General features: G+C 41.3%; 1 protein-coding gene across 1 annotated transcript in view; it reads right to left on the bottom strand.

Moving 5' to 3' along the window:
* MAN2A1 (mannosidase alpha class 2A member 1) overlaps positions 1 to 14,475 on the bottom strand; it is a 197,526-nt gene that overhangs the window by 84,329 nt on the left and 98,722 nt on the right. The window contains exons 8-10 of the mRNA XM_068979768.1: positions 12,298 to 12,475; positions 4,754 to 4,956; positions 1,827 to 2,009 (exon numbers count right to left, since the gene is read on the bottom strand). Of these exons, the coding sequence (XP_068835869.1) occupies positions 1,827 to 2,009; positions 4,754 to 4,956; positions 12,298 to 12,475 (564 nt within the window). The remainder of the gene's footprint in view (positions 1 to 1,826; positions 2,010 to 4,753; positions 4,957 to 12,297; positions 12,476 to 14,475) is intronic.

Genomic DNA, 14,475 nt, shown 5'->3' with positions numbered 1-14,475 from the left:
ATAATTCTCTGACTTCTGTTTTGAAATTTCCTGTTTAAAAATGTGTGTGCTAATGACTTGATAACTGTTTATGGCTTTTCAATGAAGCATGAAGGGCTGACAAAGCAGATTTACAAATGTCAAGTACAATGAGAATTACTATGTCTTTTTCCTCTAAGATGCAGTTTTCTATTGGAATGCTTTCATAACTTAAAAGCAACACCAAATACATGGAGGAACTAATGGCAGGCCTTCTGGAGAGGTCACGAGACAGAAAATATTCTGTACAAAAGCCCCGTGACCTGCACCCTAACCCCCTTCAGTAAGGCAGCCAGGGAGAGAGCAGTCAGTGGAGGAGGAGGACTCTCCGTGCCCTCCTAGGAGCTCTGCTCTGGCCTGACTCCCAGCAGCCGCACTTTCACACTCTTGAGAAACAAAGAAAACAGGAGCAGGTGAAAAGGAAAATGGAGTGTCTGACCTGACTCTCAAAACCACTTTCTGTGCGAGCGATTAACATCATTATCATCTAGTACGTATCTTCCACTTTAAGCTCAGCTTAAACTCGGACCAATGCCAGATATATCTGCCACAAGAAGACTGAGAAGATATTTAAGGTACTACCTTGGACGTATTTTTTTAAGACTCAAGGCAACTCATGGAACCTCCAGAATATTTGTTACCAATTTTCCTGAAAGGCAGTCAAAATATCATAACTACAAACTTAGTTAACACCATTACAATTAGTAGCGTCAGCTGTAGGTCAGGTTTTAAGATTGACTTTATGTGCTATGTACGTTTTCTACCTATGAGAACATCTATACAAAGAGATTCACTTTTTAACTCTAAGAAAGTCAGATTTTTAATGATTTTAAAATATTATCAAAGAGTAATCTGAAGAAGTACTAATCTAACACTACGGTGAAACAATAGGCAAAACTCCTCCTCCAATGTCAGGCTCTCACCGGCACCAATCCTAATGAATGACAGCCTCAACTCTGGTGTGATGATGGAAATCCCACTATTACAAAAGGTTAAGCTTATTGGGACGCACAGTTTACAAAGTGCCCCGCTATTCTGAGGCAAGGCCAGCAGTCGTTGTTTCTGACCTGCAGTATGAAAATAATGGACTTCTACTCCCTCACTCATCTAACAGACCATCTAAGAGCTGAAGACAGCTTTGATATCAATATTCAGACCACCCCTCATCACCCCAATTCTTTATACCATCTATATATGACAAGGTTTCTCAGCTCTTCTACTTCCTGGCTATTCTCCTAAATGTAGTGCTTTTGGTCAGTGCCCCTGTTAAAAAATGAGGTATCCAAGAACAAATGGACATGATAGGATGGAATTAAATAGCTATATAATGAAATGGAGCTCTGCAGGGCCCTGGATTATAGCTATGATTTACTTGATACCAAATCCTTGGGCAAGAAGGCAGCGTCAATTACCACTCTCTACTTGGGGAAAAGTGGGGTCAGTTTTGTCACAATGTTTTACTACTCCATTAACAGAAAGGCACTACCAAGCAAAGCTGGGACGGCCAGCACTTCTTGTCAAGAGATTTCTTAAAAAATGATGGCTGTGACTACTGATGGTTTTTCTATAGCAACACTTATAAAAGATGTGATTATTAAAAACTTCATCAAAGATAAGCATTTTGGGTTGTCAGCATAACTGAAAATGTTTTCTTGGCATGACATATGTATCTTTGAAATTGGTTTGATTTAGTGTGCTTTCCTTCAATAAAAATTCAGTATTACAATAAAAAAAGTTCATCAAAAGATAAACGCTTATGACCCCAAATTTTAAAAGATTTTAAGTTCACTTTTCAGTAATTACGTTACCTGGTGCCATAGTCCACAACCACCCAGTCTTTCGCAGTTCCTGTGATCGCATCATGATGTTGGAACAGTCCCAGATTTCGTCTTGCTTCTGTCAGCATCACATAATGGGATGATGAAAGAAATTTACTTATCTTGTACTGCTTAGCTTGTTTCAGGGCGAAATAGTAAAGGATTTCAGCAGCCCTAATTGCATAAAACAGTCATTAATTTTTATTTCAAAGCTAACATTTTATTACCTAAAAGAGGTATCAATGATACATTCTCAAACTTAAAAAAAAAAAAGAAATTCATGATTTCAGTATGATCAATTTATAAGACAAATATTGATAATAAACTTTTCTATAAAACCACCAAGGTATACACCTAATACATCTAAATTCTTAAGCATCAAAGAACAACATGTCTCAGTGATGCAAGGGGAAGAAGTGAGTGTCTGTTGGCAGCAAGACATGTCCGCTTCCATGTAACCTATGACAGCAGCAGGAACTGGGTAAGTGTCTCTGTCCTTCCATCTCCACAGTGTAGACATATACCGTGAGCTTCACCAGAAGGCCACTGACTCTCACACGTACAGTGCAGGAGACGGTGGGGAAACGTGTGGCCCCTGAGCGTGAGGCTAACAGCAGGGGAGAGGAAGGAGGCGGCGGCCTGATGGCTCAAGGGCAGGAGCCAGGCTCACAGCTGAGTGGCTGCACACACCAGCCACAGAGAGTTGAGCAACATCACCCAAAGGGCGGCACCTCAGGCACTGGCACTCCTCACTTACTTTAAAAAGAATCAAAACACTGTAGCTTCAGAATATTTCTGAGCAAGAATATGGGAGTTTATAACTTTCACCTTTAAATTTCTCCATCCAAGGATATGGTTCAGGTAGGTTTCTGAAAGGTTCTTTAAAAAGAGACAGCTTGATGGAGTAAAAAATGTAAGAAGGATCTTTCTGACAAACGTTAGGATGATGGAGAGAAAAATCAAGGCAGCATGAAAATGCAGCAAGATATCAGGAAAAAAGAAGAGATTCAAACTGCTCTTTTTAAAAATTCCTTTGAATTTTTGAAGACACTAAATAATCTCTACTTTTCATAAACAGATAAAAATTTAATATCCACTTTTTAAAATTATAAGCCTTCTTGATGGCATGAGAATCCCTCTCTTGGAATTAAGAAGACTATATGTATGTAGGCAGACATATCCAGAGCAAACGCACTGAAGAATACATATACATATAAATATTCCAAAATATTAAACAAGTGGATTTTAAGAAAATTTTCTTTTTTGTACTTTTCTAATTTATACACCTATTTTTACAAATGAGTTGAGGATCAAATATAATTTTTCACACAATAAACTTAGTTTCAAATTAATTAATTAATTTTGAAATTCAAATTACTGTATGGTTTATTGTTTTATTTTAAAGCAGGAGAATTTTCAAAATACATTACCAGTAGTAATATATTCAAGTAGCACCTTAAATAAGTTCAATAAAATAAGACTGAACCAATACTCATAACTTTTCACCACCAAAAAATACTTGACAGGTAAAAATTATGCAGCAGCCCCAGAGGATTCCTGCATCATTTAGCACTCGCTCTGTTCTTGCCATAGAGCGTTTAGAATAACATGTCAGATAACTAATATTCTATTGGTTAAGGATGCAGAAATCTCTATACTATACACTTTTTTGTTATAAATATAATAATATACATACACCTGGCACGTTAATGACTATCCCCTCAAACAGTCAAAGGTTAGGGTTGTTTTTAGTAAGTTACCGCTAGTTTGTGGAAACAGTATCACAGAAACAGTAAAAATAATACACACACACCACTATACCAAAGTACAACACTGAAAGAAATTAATGATTTTTAGAAAAACACTGTCCAATACATACTTAATATCCACTAGTACCTAGAAGAGGGTAGGTTTCATATAATTTATTATCTTTAATACCAAGAGTCATCATGGAAATTACTCATCATGATTTCCTATTTTGAACTCAACGGACAATGAATTCTTCATGAAAGCTCCTCTCCTGGGCTTCGCATACAGAAAAAGCCACAGGACTGCCTTGGGAAGGTTTCTGAGCATCTGAAAACAGTGAGACTCAGCTGTTCAGAGCAGCGCTCTCCACTGTGACAGCCACTCGCCACGTGTGGCCACGTACATTAAACTTAAGTAGACCTGAGACTTCATTTCCTTAGTCACACTGGTCGCACGTGGCTGGCGGCCCCGATGCCGCACAAACAGCAGAGAGCTGAGCGTTTCTCGCTACGGAAAGGGCACTGGCTGGTCATCAGGAGGACTGGATGATACGGCTGCGGACAGTGCTTCCATGCTTTCCTACTGACTCTCTCTGTCTTCTCCACATCAGCTTAGCTTTTCAACCAGTCACTTTGCCTCCATCAGTTCCCATCTCTTAATTTTCTTCTTTAAGCAGAAAACCGTATCTATAGAAATGTGTTTTAAAATAAGAGCTGCTACTGGGGACTCCAAATATGAATGCAGCGGTCTCAGAGGATGAACTTTGAGGCCTGCCCCCGGTGCTGAGAGCCTGGCTGTTCCTTCTGACCCCTGCTGCCGCTCTGTAACCCGGCTGACCGGGCTCCGGCCTATAGGCTCACAGCGATGCCACTGAATGGTATGACGGTGTGCAGAAAACACAGGGAGTCGCAAGGAAAACAGAAAATACTGAGGACAACTCCCAGAAAACCTAACTACAGAAACTGTTTTTCCTTCAAGAGCAAAACCCTTGTAAAAATCTGCTTATTTCTGAAGATATAGCTCTGATCGCATTAAAATTTCACAATTATGTTAAACACATCGTAACACATACAACATAAATGCTGTATACCGTGCAGAACTCTACAGACAGGTTGTGACGCCATAAAAGAAGTGAGACAGCAAATGCAGCTCTATGAAGGCAAATGTACCTTAAATGGGATTCCAATGTCCTGTCCATTCGCTTGTAAAAGGGTCTGGATGTAAAATAGCCACTCCAGTAATGATCATCTCGGTCAGCGTAAGTGAAAAAATCTCCACTTAGAACAGGGAATATTGATTGGCTATTCCTACTACTGGCTGAAGCTTCTTTTTCTAGTGCATCAAAATAGTCTGATAAAGTCCCAAACTGTATCTAGTGGGGAAAAAAAGTTACACTTCATTTATTCACACATTCATCTGTACCTTAAAATTACTTTTAGTGCTGAAAGGAAAGCTCCTAATAAATACTTAAGGCATGCTTCCAAATTAGGACAAACATATAGCTCCCATTTACGGAAACGCAGGGAAAAGCACTCCGTGACTGTCATTTACTTACACCAAGTCCCAAACACTAAGAGAACAGGCACATGGATGCAGTTAGAAGAGTTAATCAGAGCTACAAACATGTGGGTCTAAAACTCCCTATATATTTCTAGAATCTCTAAGCGTGCAAGGATCGGGCTATGGCATAATCCAGAGATGAATGGCAAGTAGGGGAAACAGCAAAAATAAAAGGCATGTATTTTAAGTACATGTTCCAGCAGTCTGGAGGAACAGCTTTGTTAGCTGGTAAGCATTTCCACACATCATATGCACATATTCTCCTCTGGCCTCTGCTCTCCTGTCTGTATTCTTACAAAGGAGAGAAGAGAGACTTTAAGAACAGCAGGTCATTAAAAAAAAAAAGGACTTTCTCTACCAGTAGGTAACAGTGAACAATAGAAGTAAAACAGAAAAGGGGATGAGAATTGCAAGGCTGACTGCTCAAATGAAAAAGTTTTTCTGACTAATGACCCAAATTACCAGTACATAAATCCATTTTTATGATCTCAAACTAGTCTATAAATCAGAGGAAAAAAGAAATATTATACAAGACCTCATAAACATATATTGAAAGGTAGTGTTGCTAGAAGTAAACAGACAATTAAACAGGGAATGAGTTCTTTTAAAAAAGATGCTGATTTTTTTGTTTCTGATCTTATACATACACACACACACATATGTACGTGGTCAATGAGTTAGTTTGAGTTTTTCCATAAGATGTAATGAAACCCAGGAGACCTTTCTGGCCAACCCAATACATATATACACACACAGATACTGAGAGCCATTTTGATTCAATGTTGCAGGAAAATAATTAACGTAGTAAAAACCAGTTAGTGGCCCTCCAGCAGTTACTAGGAGCAGCACAGAAGCTGGGTCTGACGATGTGGGTTTGGATGCTCTCTCCACCACTTATCTAACAGGCGGTTTTGAGCATATTATACAATGCTTCTTCACGTCTCCACGGTGCAGCTAACAGGATTCTAAGTAAAATGCTTAGAAACACGACTGCCAAATAGAGGCATCAGGTTTGGCTGTTACTCCACCACTGCAAAGGCAAAATATCAACTGGAAACACCACAGTGGTATTAGCGAGACAAATGTAAGTTTTCATCATCTGTGATATAATAAATTTTGTAACAGCAAAATGGATGATTATTCCAAGTCCTTATGCTTACATTAAAGAAAAGCAGCTTTCTAAAAGTTCACTTTCTACATTCATTTTTACTTGGAGGATAACCGTCTTACATGTTGTGCTGGTTTCTGCGGCACAGTGAGGTGAAACCCTGTGGGCACACACGTGTCCCCGGCACCCTCACCCCCCTCGCGCCACCCCCAGCTCATCCCAGAGCTGGGCTGGGCCCCCCGGCGACAGCAGCTCCCCAGCAGCTGTCTACTTTGCACACGGCAATGCACTCCGTCAACGCGCCTCTCGAGCTGCCCCACCCGCTCCTTCCCGCGCCGCGTCCGCAAGCCTGTTCTCCACGTCTTTCTCTCTACTCCTGCCCTGCAAATACACTCACCGGTACCATTAAGAAAAGCAGATTTAAACTATATTATCTACTCTAATCTTGGCTTCACCAAGTACAGTTTTTCTTGGGCAAGCGAATCTATTTGTGCCTGTCTCCTAAAATATAATAGGAATAATTATGTGCTTACCAGAAAATGCTCAGAGAATTAAATAACTGTTAAAGCAAAGCACTTTACTAGAGGACATTATGCCAAGTAGATAAAGAGAAGGAAAAATACTATATGACCTTACTTACATGTGAAATATAACAAAAATGAACAACTCAGAAAAAGAGAGTAGAGGTGGGGGGCAGGGAAGGAAACTGGCCAAAGGTGGCCGAAAGGTACACACTTCCAGGTATAAGAGCAGTAAGCACCAGGACTGTAACATACACCACACGGCGTCTACAGTGAACACTGCCGAGTGAAACGTGTGAAACCATGGAGAGCAGATCCTAACAGCTCTCATTGCAAGGTAAAGATTTTTTCTTCTTTTTTTATTGTATCGATACAAGATGATGGCTGCCAACCAAACTTATTGTGGTAATCATTCCACAGTATAGGTAAGTCAAAACAGTATGCTATTAATATACACTTTAAACATAAACAGTGATATATATTAATCATATTTCAATAAAATTATAAACAAATTAAAAAGTAAAGCACTTAAGAGAGTTAACAGCAAATCAATCTCTCAATATACTTTAGTTTATCTAATATTAAGTCTTACTCCCCAATCTCACTACTAGGAAGCGGAATACACTTACTAGGAAGTAGATTATGTGTGAACATACAAGAAATGAGGGTCACAAACACAAGGACACGGCATTAACTGCAGACCAGTAGGTAGAGATGAGGTCAGAGGAGTGTGCGTGAGGACAGTGGCAAAGTCCTCACTGACCCAGACGTTGCTGAGCCTCACTTTCCTCCCACACGGGCTTCCCTGGGGGCTCAGCTGGTCAAGAATCCACCTGCAATGCAGGAGATCTGGGTTCGACCCCTGGGTTGGGAAGATCCCCTGGTGAAGGGAAAGGTCACCCACTCCAGTATTCTGGCCTGGAGAATTCTGTGGATTGTACAGTCCATGGGGCCGCAAAGAGCTGGACACAACTGAGGGACTTTCACGTCCACTTCCTCATCTATGTAATAAGGGGTTACTATCAGATAACAAAAATCACTTTCAGTTTCAAATTTTAGGGATCTGTGACATGCTAGAAAGTTAATATCAAAACGAGAGTACACCCTTTTGAAAATATTTCAGTTAATTTTTGGTACTACCCAGAATGAAAATATTTTCTTCTTGGCAAAATCTCAGAGCAAAGTTGATGTAAGTGACCTGATGAGCTTTCTCATAAACTTAAAGGACTGACATATAATCCTCTAGCAATGCTAAAAAATAATAATTTAAAGTAAATTTTTCTATAGTCTCTTGGTAGCTCAAATAAAGTATTTGGGATACCAAAAAATAACCAAACAAAAATATTTAAATGTTTTACACTAAAAAGCAACAAATAATCTTAAACATAACCTTAATCTTAAATGTAATATTAAACTCCTCTACCAGGACAACATAAAAGGACAGGCTACATAGATTGCTAAATAAGTCATGATCAATGGCAAACTGGCTGACTGAGCTAGTCCAACGTCAGTTTCTCAGTCACCTAAATCCAATTGCTTATTTTTGTTTGTCCTTTCATGAGAAGAAAATAAGCTTACACTTTCAGCTTGCTTAAGCAACTTTAAACATCTCACAGAGAACAAATACAACTAGACAGACAAGTTTTAATACACAGAAAAAAATGTTTGAAGATATCTAAGGGCCCTCAAAGCAGCCAGGATTTGAAGGACAAAAATTCTTGAAATAAAGGAAATCAATAACCTCAGACATGCAGATGACACCACCCTTATAGCAGAAAGTGAAGATCAACTGAAGAGCCTCTTGATGAAGGTGAAAGAGGAGAGTGAAGAAGCTGCCTTAAAACTCACATTCAAAAAGTGAAGGTCATGGCATCCAGTCCCATCTTCAAGGCAAACAGAAGGGGCAAAAATGGAACAGTAAGAGACTGTATTTTCTTGGGCTCCAAAGTCACTGCAGCCATGAAATTAAAAGACGCTTGCTCCTTGGAGGAAAAGCTATTACAAACCTAGACAGCATCTTAAACAGCAGAGGGAACACTCTGCTGACCAAGGCCCATATACTCGAAGCTGCAGTTTTTCCAATAGTTAGTGTATGGAAGTGAGGGTTGGACCATAAGGAAGGCAGAGTGCTGAGGAGGAGACTCACGATCAGACGGTAAGATCTCCTATGAAGCTGAAAGTATGAAACTAGTCCAACAGACAAAAGTGAGCAGACAGTCTAGACACAGACCCACACGGAAATGCATCTCCACTCATGATTAATAACAGGGATGACACTGCATAGAAATGGGCAAACTATGGTCTTTTCAGTAAATGGTGCTTGATATTCACATGGGCAAAAAGTATCTTGATCCCTCCCCTCAGACAATATACAACAATCTATTCCAAACATTATTAAAAAGCAGAGACATTACTTTGTCAACAAAGGTCCGTCTTGTCAAGGCTGTGGTTTTTCCAACAGTCATGTATGGATGTGAGAGTTGGACTATAAAGAAAGCTGAGCACCAAAGAATTGATGCTTTTGAACTGTGGTGTTGGAGAAGACTCTTGAGAGTCCCTTGGACTGCAAGGAGATCCAACCAGTTCATCCTAAAGGAGATCAATCCTGAATATTCATTGAACGGACTGATGTTGAAGCTAAAACTCCAATACTTTGGCCACCTCATGCAAAGAGCTGACTCATTTGAAAAGACCCTGATGCTGGGAAAGATTGAGGGCAGGAAGAGAAGGGGACGCCAGAGGATGAGATGGTTGGATGGGTGGGTGGATATGAGTTTGAGTAAGCTCCGGGAGTTGGTGATGGACAGGGAGGCCTGGCGTGCTGCGGTTCATGGGGTCGCAAAGAGTCAGACACGACTGAGTGACTGAACTGAACTGACTAATTCCAGCCATACTATCGACCTAAATGTTGAAGGCAGAACAACAGCACTTCTAGAGTGCAGCTTCATAAGAAACAGATTTTCATGACCATGGGTAAACAAAAGTTTCTTAAGCAAAACATAACAAGCACTAACCATAAGATTCCATTAAAATTCACAATTTCTGTTCCTCAAAAGAGCATTAAGAGAGAGGAAACACAGGCTACATAGTGGGAGATAACATTTGCATAACTTTTATCTGGAAAAAGACTCAATCCAAAATACGTAAGAGAAATATAAGTGGTTAGGAAAAAGACAGACGATCCAATTTAATAAAATAATCATCAAAAGACTTAGCACTGCTCAAAAGAGGATACCCAAATGGCAATAAACTTATGAGAAGAGATTCAACCTCATTAACTACTGGAAATACAAAATGAAACGATCACATCCATCATAAAAGGAAAAAAGTGTTCTGATCATGCGAGTCTGAGTGAGGAAGTGGAACAACTCAAGCTGTCCTAGGCTGCGACGCCCAGTGGACCTTCTTTGGAGTTTTATTTGACAATATCTACTGAAGTCGGATGTGCGCATGCCCAATAACCCCAAAATGCCGTCCCACTTTATACCCCCATAAACTCATGCACATACACTGCACAGAACGGTCAATGCAGTGTCACCTGTAATGAACCAACGCTGAAAACAATCCATGTGTCCACCAACAACAGAGCGGATAGATGGTGGCATGCTCATCAATGTCACACGACACAGGTAACATGGAACACGTGACAGGAGATGAATTTCAAAACATAATGTGCAGCAAAAAAAAAGTGAGACACAAAATAACACGTACTTAAAAGTCCCTTCTCATAAAATTCAGAAACAGGCACCAGAGATCACAAAGATGCAACCCAGAAGAGCGGGACGGGGTGGGAGGTAGGAGGCAGGCTCCGCAAGAAGGGGACGGACACACACTCCTGGCTAATTCATGCTGATACACGGCAGGAACCAACACAAAGCTGTAAAGCAATTATCCTCCAATTAAAAATAGATGAATATAAATTAAAAAACATAGACGAAAGCGATGGCTACTCTTGCAGGAACTGGTAACGACTTGGGAGGCTAGAGATGTTCTATATATTGGATAGTGCTTACATGGTGTTTTTTTCTTCTTTCAAATGAAGTATATTTGGTTTACAATGTTATGCCAATCTCTGCTATACAGCAAAGTGACTCAGTTATACATACATACATACATATATATATATCCTTTTTAATATTACATGGGTGTTCTAAAACTTGAAAATATTCTCTGTGTACTTAATGGTCTGTGCACTCCTATGTACGTGATACATTAACTTTTCAAATTACTTTAAAGATTTTTCTAGTGGGCAAAGGAAGAAACAGGTGAAATGTTAAAGACAGGATTAAATTTTTCAGAGTCATGCAGCGGCTCCATTCCCCAAGAAGGTGCATTTCGAGGTGTATGCGTGCGCCCCTCCGATCAGCTGTCCCTGTGTGCGCTTTCTCTTGGAGGGAAGCACAGAGACAACTTACACACGGGTTCAGCACTCACAGTTTATGCCTTGGCTGAGATTCAAGTTAAGTCTCTCGAACCCCGTGACGCTCTCTTTAGGCTTACTCGCCTGTTCAGTATCGTGTGGTTCTCCTTCATAAGCTCGGATTCGCTTCCCACGGGTGATCCCGCTTCCCTCCACTGCATCCTCACAGTGTTTCGCTGTCTAACAGCTCTGTGTGCGAGCGTAATACACTGCTGGGCAATTAGCTTCTCACCTGGGGTCCACAGGACTCTTGCTCAAGTCCTCACTCAAGCAACCCATCTGTTAAAATGCTTTTATGAGATGAGTAAAATTGGAAGGTGTCTGGATATATGATATCACTGCTAGTCTTTCAGATGTGATAGTGGTATTACGATCATATTTTTCCACAGTGTCCTTATCATTTAGAAACATAATGAAATGGTTATAGACAAAAGTACACGCTGTCCGAGATTTGCTCCCAATTCTAGAGGAGTGAGATGGCGGTGGAGCACAGCGGAAACAAGGGTGGCCTTGAGCTGCCGAGTGCTGTGCCGGGTCATGGGCACTGGGGAGCAGTGGTCGGGGCGGAACTCATGCCACTCCCAAACCTTTAGGGTGCATTTTAAACTTCCCAGAGGGGGAGAAAAAGAGCAGGAATGACAGACGAGTGATGAATTTTAGAAGACTTCTCATCTAAGAAAAATGCAAGTGTAGTCTCTGGATACAAGACGTTTGTTTGCAAAATTCCTGACATGCGTGTCTGCATCTGCCAGGCACACTGCTAGATCACAGGAAGCAGCCGAGAGCAACAGAGAACTCCCGCGCTAGCAGGAGAAGAGGACACACGGAAAATGAGCACCCCAGCTTAGGAGGTACGTGTTTTCAGCCACACAGAGGAACACCTCTTTAATCCTCAATGAGTGGTAAGAGAGGGACAGCTTTAGAAATGGAACTGAAATGTACACTAATTTTCCCCTTCATAAATTATACTTTTACAGAAGAACTACATGTTCTAAGAAATACCAGGATGTGGGACAAACAAACTAAGGCTATTGTGTTTCCGCCTCCTTTAATAATGAAGGTTCACCTTCAACTACAGCATCATGATAAAGTATTTCTCATTACCTTAACATTATACTGAGGGTGAGAATTCATATAATCAAAAAGCAGCTGGTAATTCTTGAACTGATGATCCCATTCGGTGCGTTCAGTGTAGCGGAAATCGTCTCCCAGCGGGGCCAGGACAACTGTGGTGCGGAAAAGCTTTGACTTCTTTCGGTACTGGTCCAGAAGCATCTCAGCCCTGCAAAAGGGAAAGAGGACTGCTAACACCGTGGGGCCACTCATGACAAAGTGAGCCACACTCAAACAGAGGAGCGTGTATTCTGCCTGTGTTCTAGTTTAGCATAATTTACCAGGCAGACTGTTGTAAACTACTACACTAATTTTTACTATCCCTCTAAAATATTGATAAATTCTTATCAGAGGGAAAAACCCCACAGCTTTTCCATGGAACGTCCTTAGAGAAATAAAGGCACATGGCAGCTTTGGCATAAATTGCTGAGGGCATCAGTGCCCTTCCAAAGGTCAGCCACGGAGACTGACTGCCAGATAGCCTGTGCCATAAAATAATTCAGTCCAACAAGATAGATTTCTCATCTACATGAACTCTGCTTGCTTTGAATTAATATCCCTTCCTCTAAGTTAATCTAAAATTGCCTAATTAAAAAAAATAAATAAAATTGCCTAGTTAAACATAAAGTTATTTTGAATGAAGCCAATTATAGAACCGTTTTCCTCTTCTAAAGGAAGAAACCAACTCACTCAACTTCTCCCATCAATACTCTGAGTATCTGTCGGTGTCCTCCATACTGATCAGCAGACACAGCTGAGCAACTGCATGAGCTATTCTGGCCTCTCTCTCTCTGGGCCCCAACCCACGACTCGAAAGGGCAGATAACTGCAGTGTGCTGAGCCCCAACCCCTGACTCAAAAAGGCAGCTAACTGCAGTGTGCTGACCCTCAACCCCGACTCAAAAGGGCAGCTAACTGCAGTGTGCTGAGCCCCAACCCATGACTCATAAGGGCAGCTAACTGCAGTGTGCTGAGCCCCAACCCCCGACTCAAAAGGGCAGCTAACTGCAGTGTGCTGAGCCCCAACCCATGACTCAAAAAGGCAGCTAACTGCAGTGTGCTGAGCCCCAACCCCGACTCAAAAGGGCAGCTAACTGCAGTGTGCTGGGCCCCAACCCCCGACTCAAAGGGCAGCTAACTACAGTGTGCTGAGCCCCAACCCCCGACTCAAAAGGGCAGCTAACTGCAGTGTGCTGAGCCCCAACCCCGACTCGAAAGGGCAGCTAACTGCAGTGTGCTGGGCCCCAACCCCGACTCGAAAGGGCAGCTAACTGCAGTGTGCTGAGCCCCAACCCCGACTCAAAAGGGCAGCTAACTGCAGTGTGCTGAGCCCCAACCCCCGACTCAAAGGGCAGCTAACTGCAGTGTGCTGAGCCCCAACCCCCAACTCGAAAGGGCAGCTAACTGCAGTGTGCTGAGCCCCAACCCATGACTCAAAAGGGCAGCTAACTGCAGTGTGCTGAGCCCCAACCCACGACTCAAAAGGGCAGCTAACTGCAGTGTGCTGAGCCCCAACCCCGACTCAAAAGGGCAGCTAACTGCAGTGTGCTGAGCCCCAACCCTGACTCAAAAGGGCAGCCAACTGCAGTGTGTTGAGCCCCAACCCCCGACTCAAAAGGGCAGCTAACTGCAGTGTGCTGATAAGTTTCTATATTCCACTTATACTCTCTAGAAAACCTTTTGGGAGACGCTGAATGGGGGCCCCATTTGAGAAAGTCTGGGAACACAAAGTAAGAGGAAGAGCTTCTGAAAGTGAAATTAAACAAGCAGATGAGCCCTGAGGAGTTCTCCGTATTTCTAGTGCCAAAGCTTAAAAACAGTGATAGATGACAAACATGATTTTTTACTCAGTATTCCAATTTTCACTTCAAGGATTATCCAGAAGTAGAGTCTAATTCACGATATAAAAATTTATGAAGAAATCTCAAAGAACATCAATGATGGAAAGAGGCATTTTATAGAAACTATGAAAAAACACTGAACTAAACGTAGAATCTCATATGCTCTTTTTATACTGATGGTCTCTGAAATTGTTCTGCAAATATTAAATTAGCAAAAATTTATTAACTTGGAGAATAAAATATAACCATAATATTCTTACTTAACACATAATACTTAGTTTTTTGAGATTACCATTCAATATAGAACTTAATTTTTACTAGTAATTTA

The sequence above is a fragment of the Capricornis sumatraensis genome, chromosome 9 (assembly GCF_032405125.1).
Source record: "Capricornis sumatraensis isolate serow.1 chromosome 9, serow.2, whole genome shotgun sequence".
NCBI classification, from domain to species: Eukaryota; Metazoa; Chordata; class Mammalia; order Artiodactyla; family Bovidae; genus Capricornis; species Capricornis sumatraensis.
Note: the sequence above shows the minus strand (reverse complement) of the source record. Positions and strands in the feature narration are given on the sequence as shown.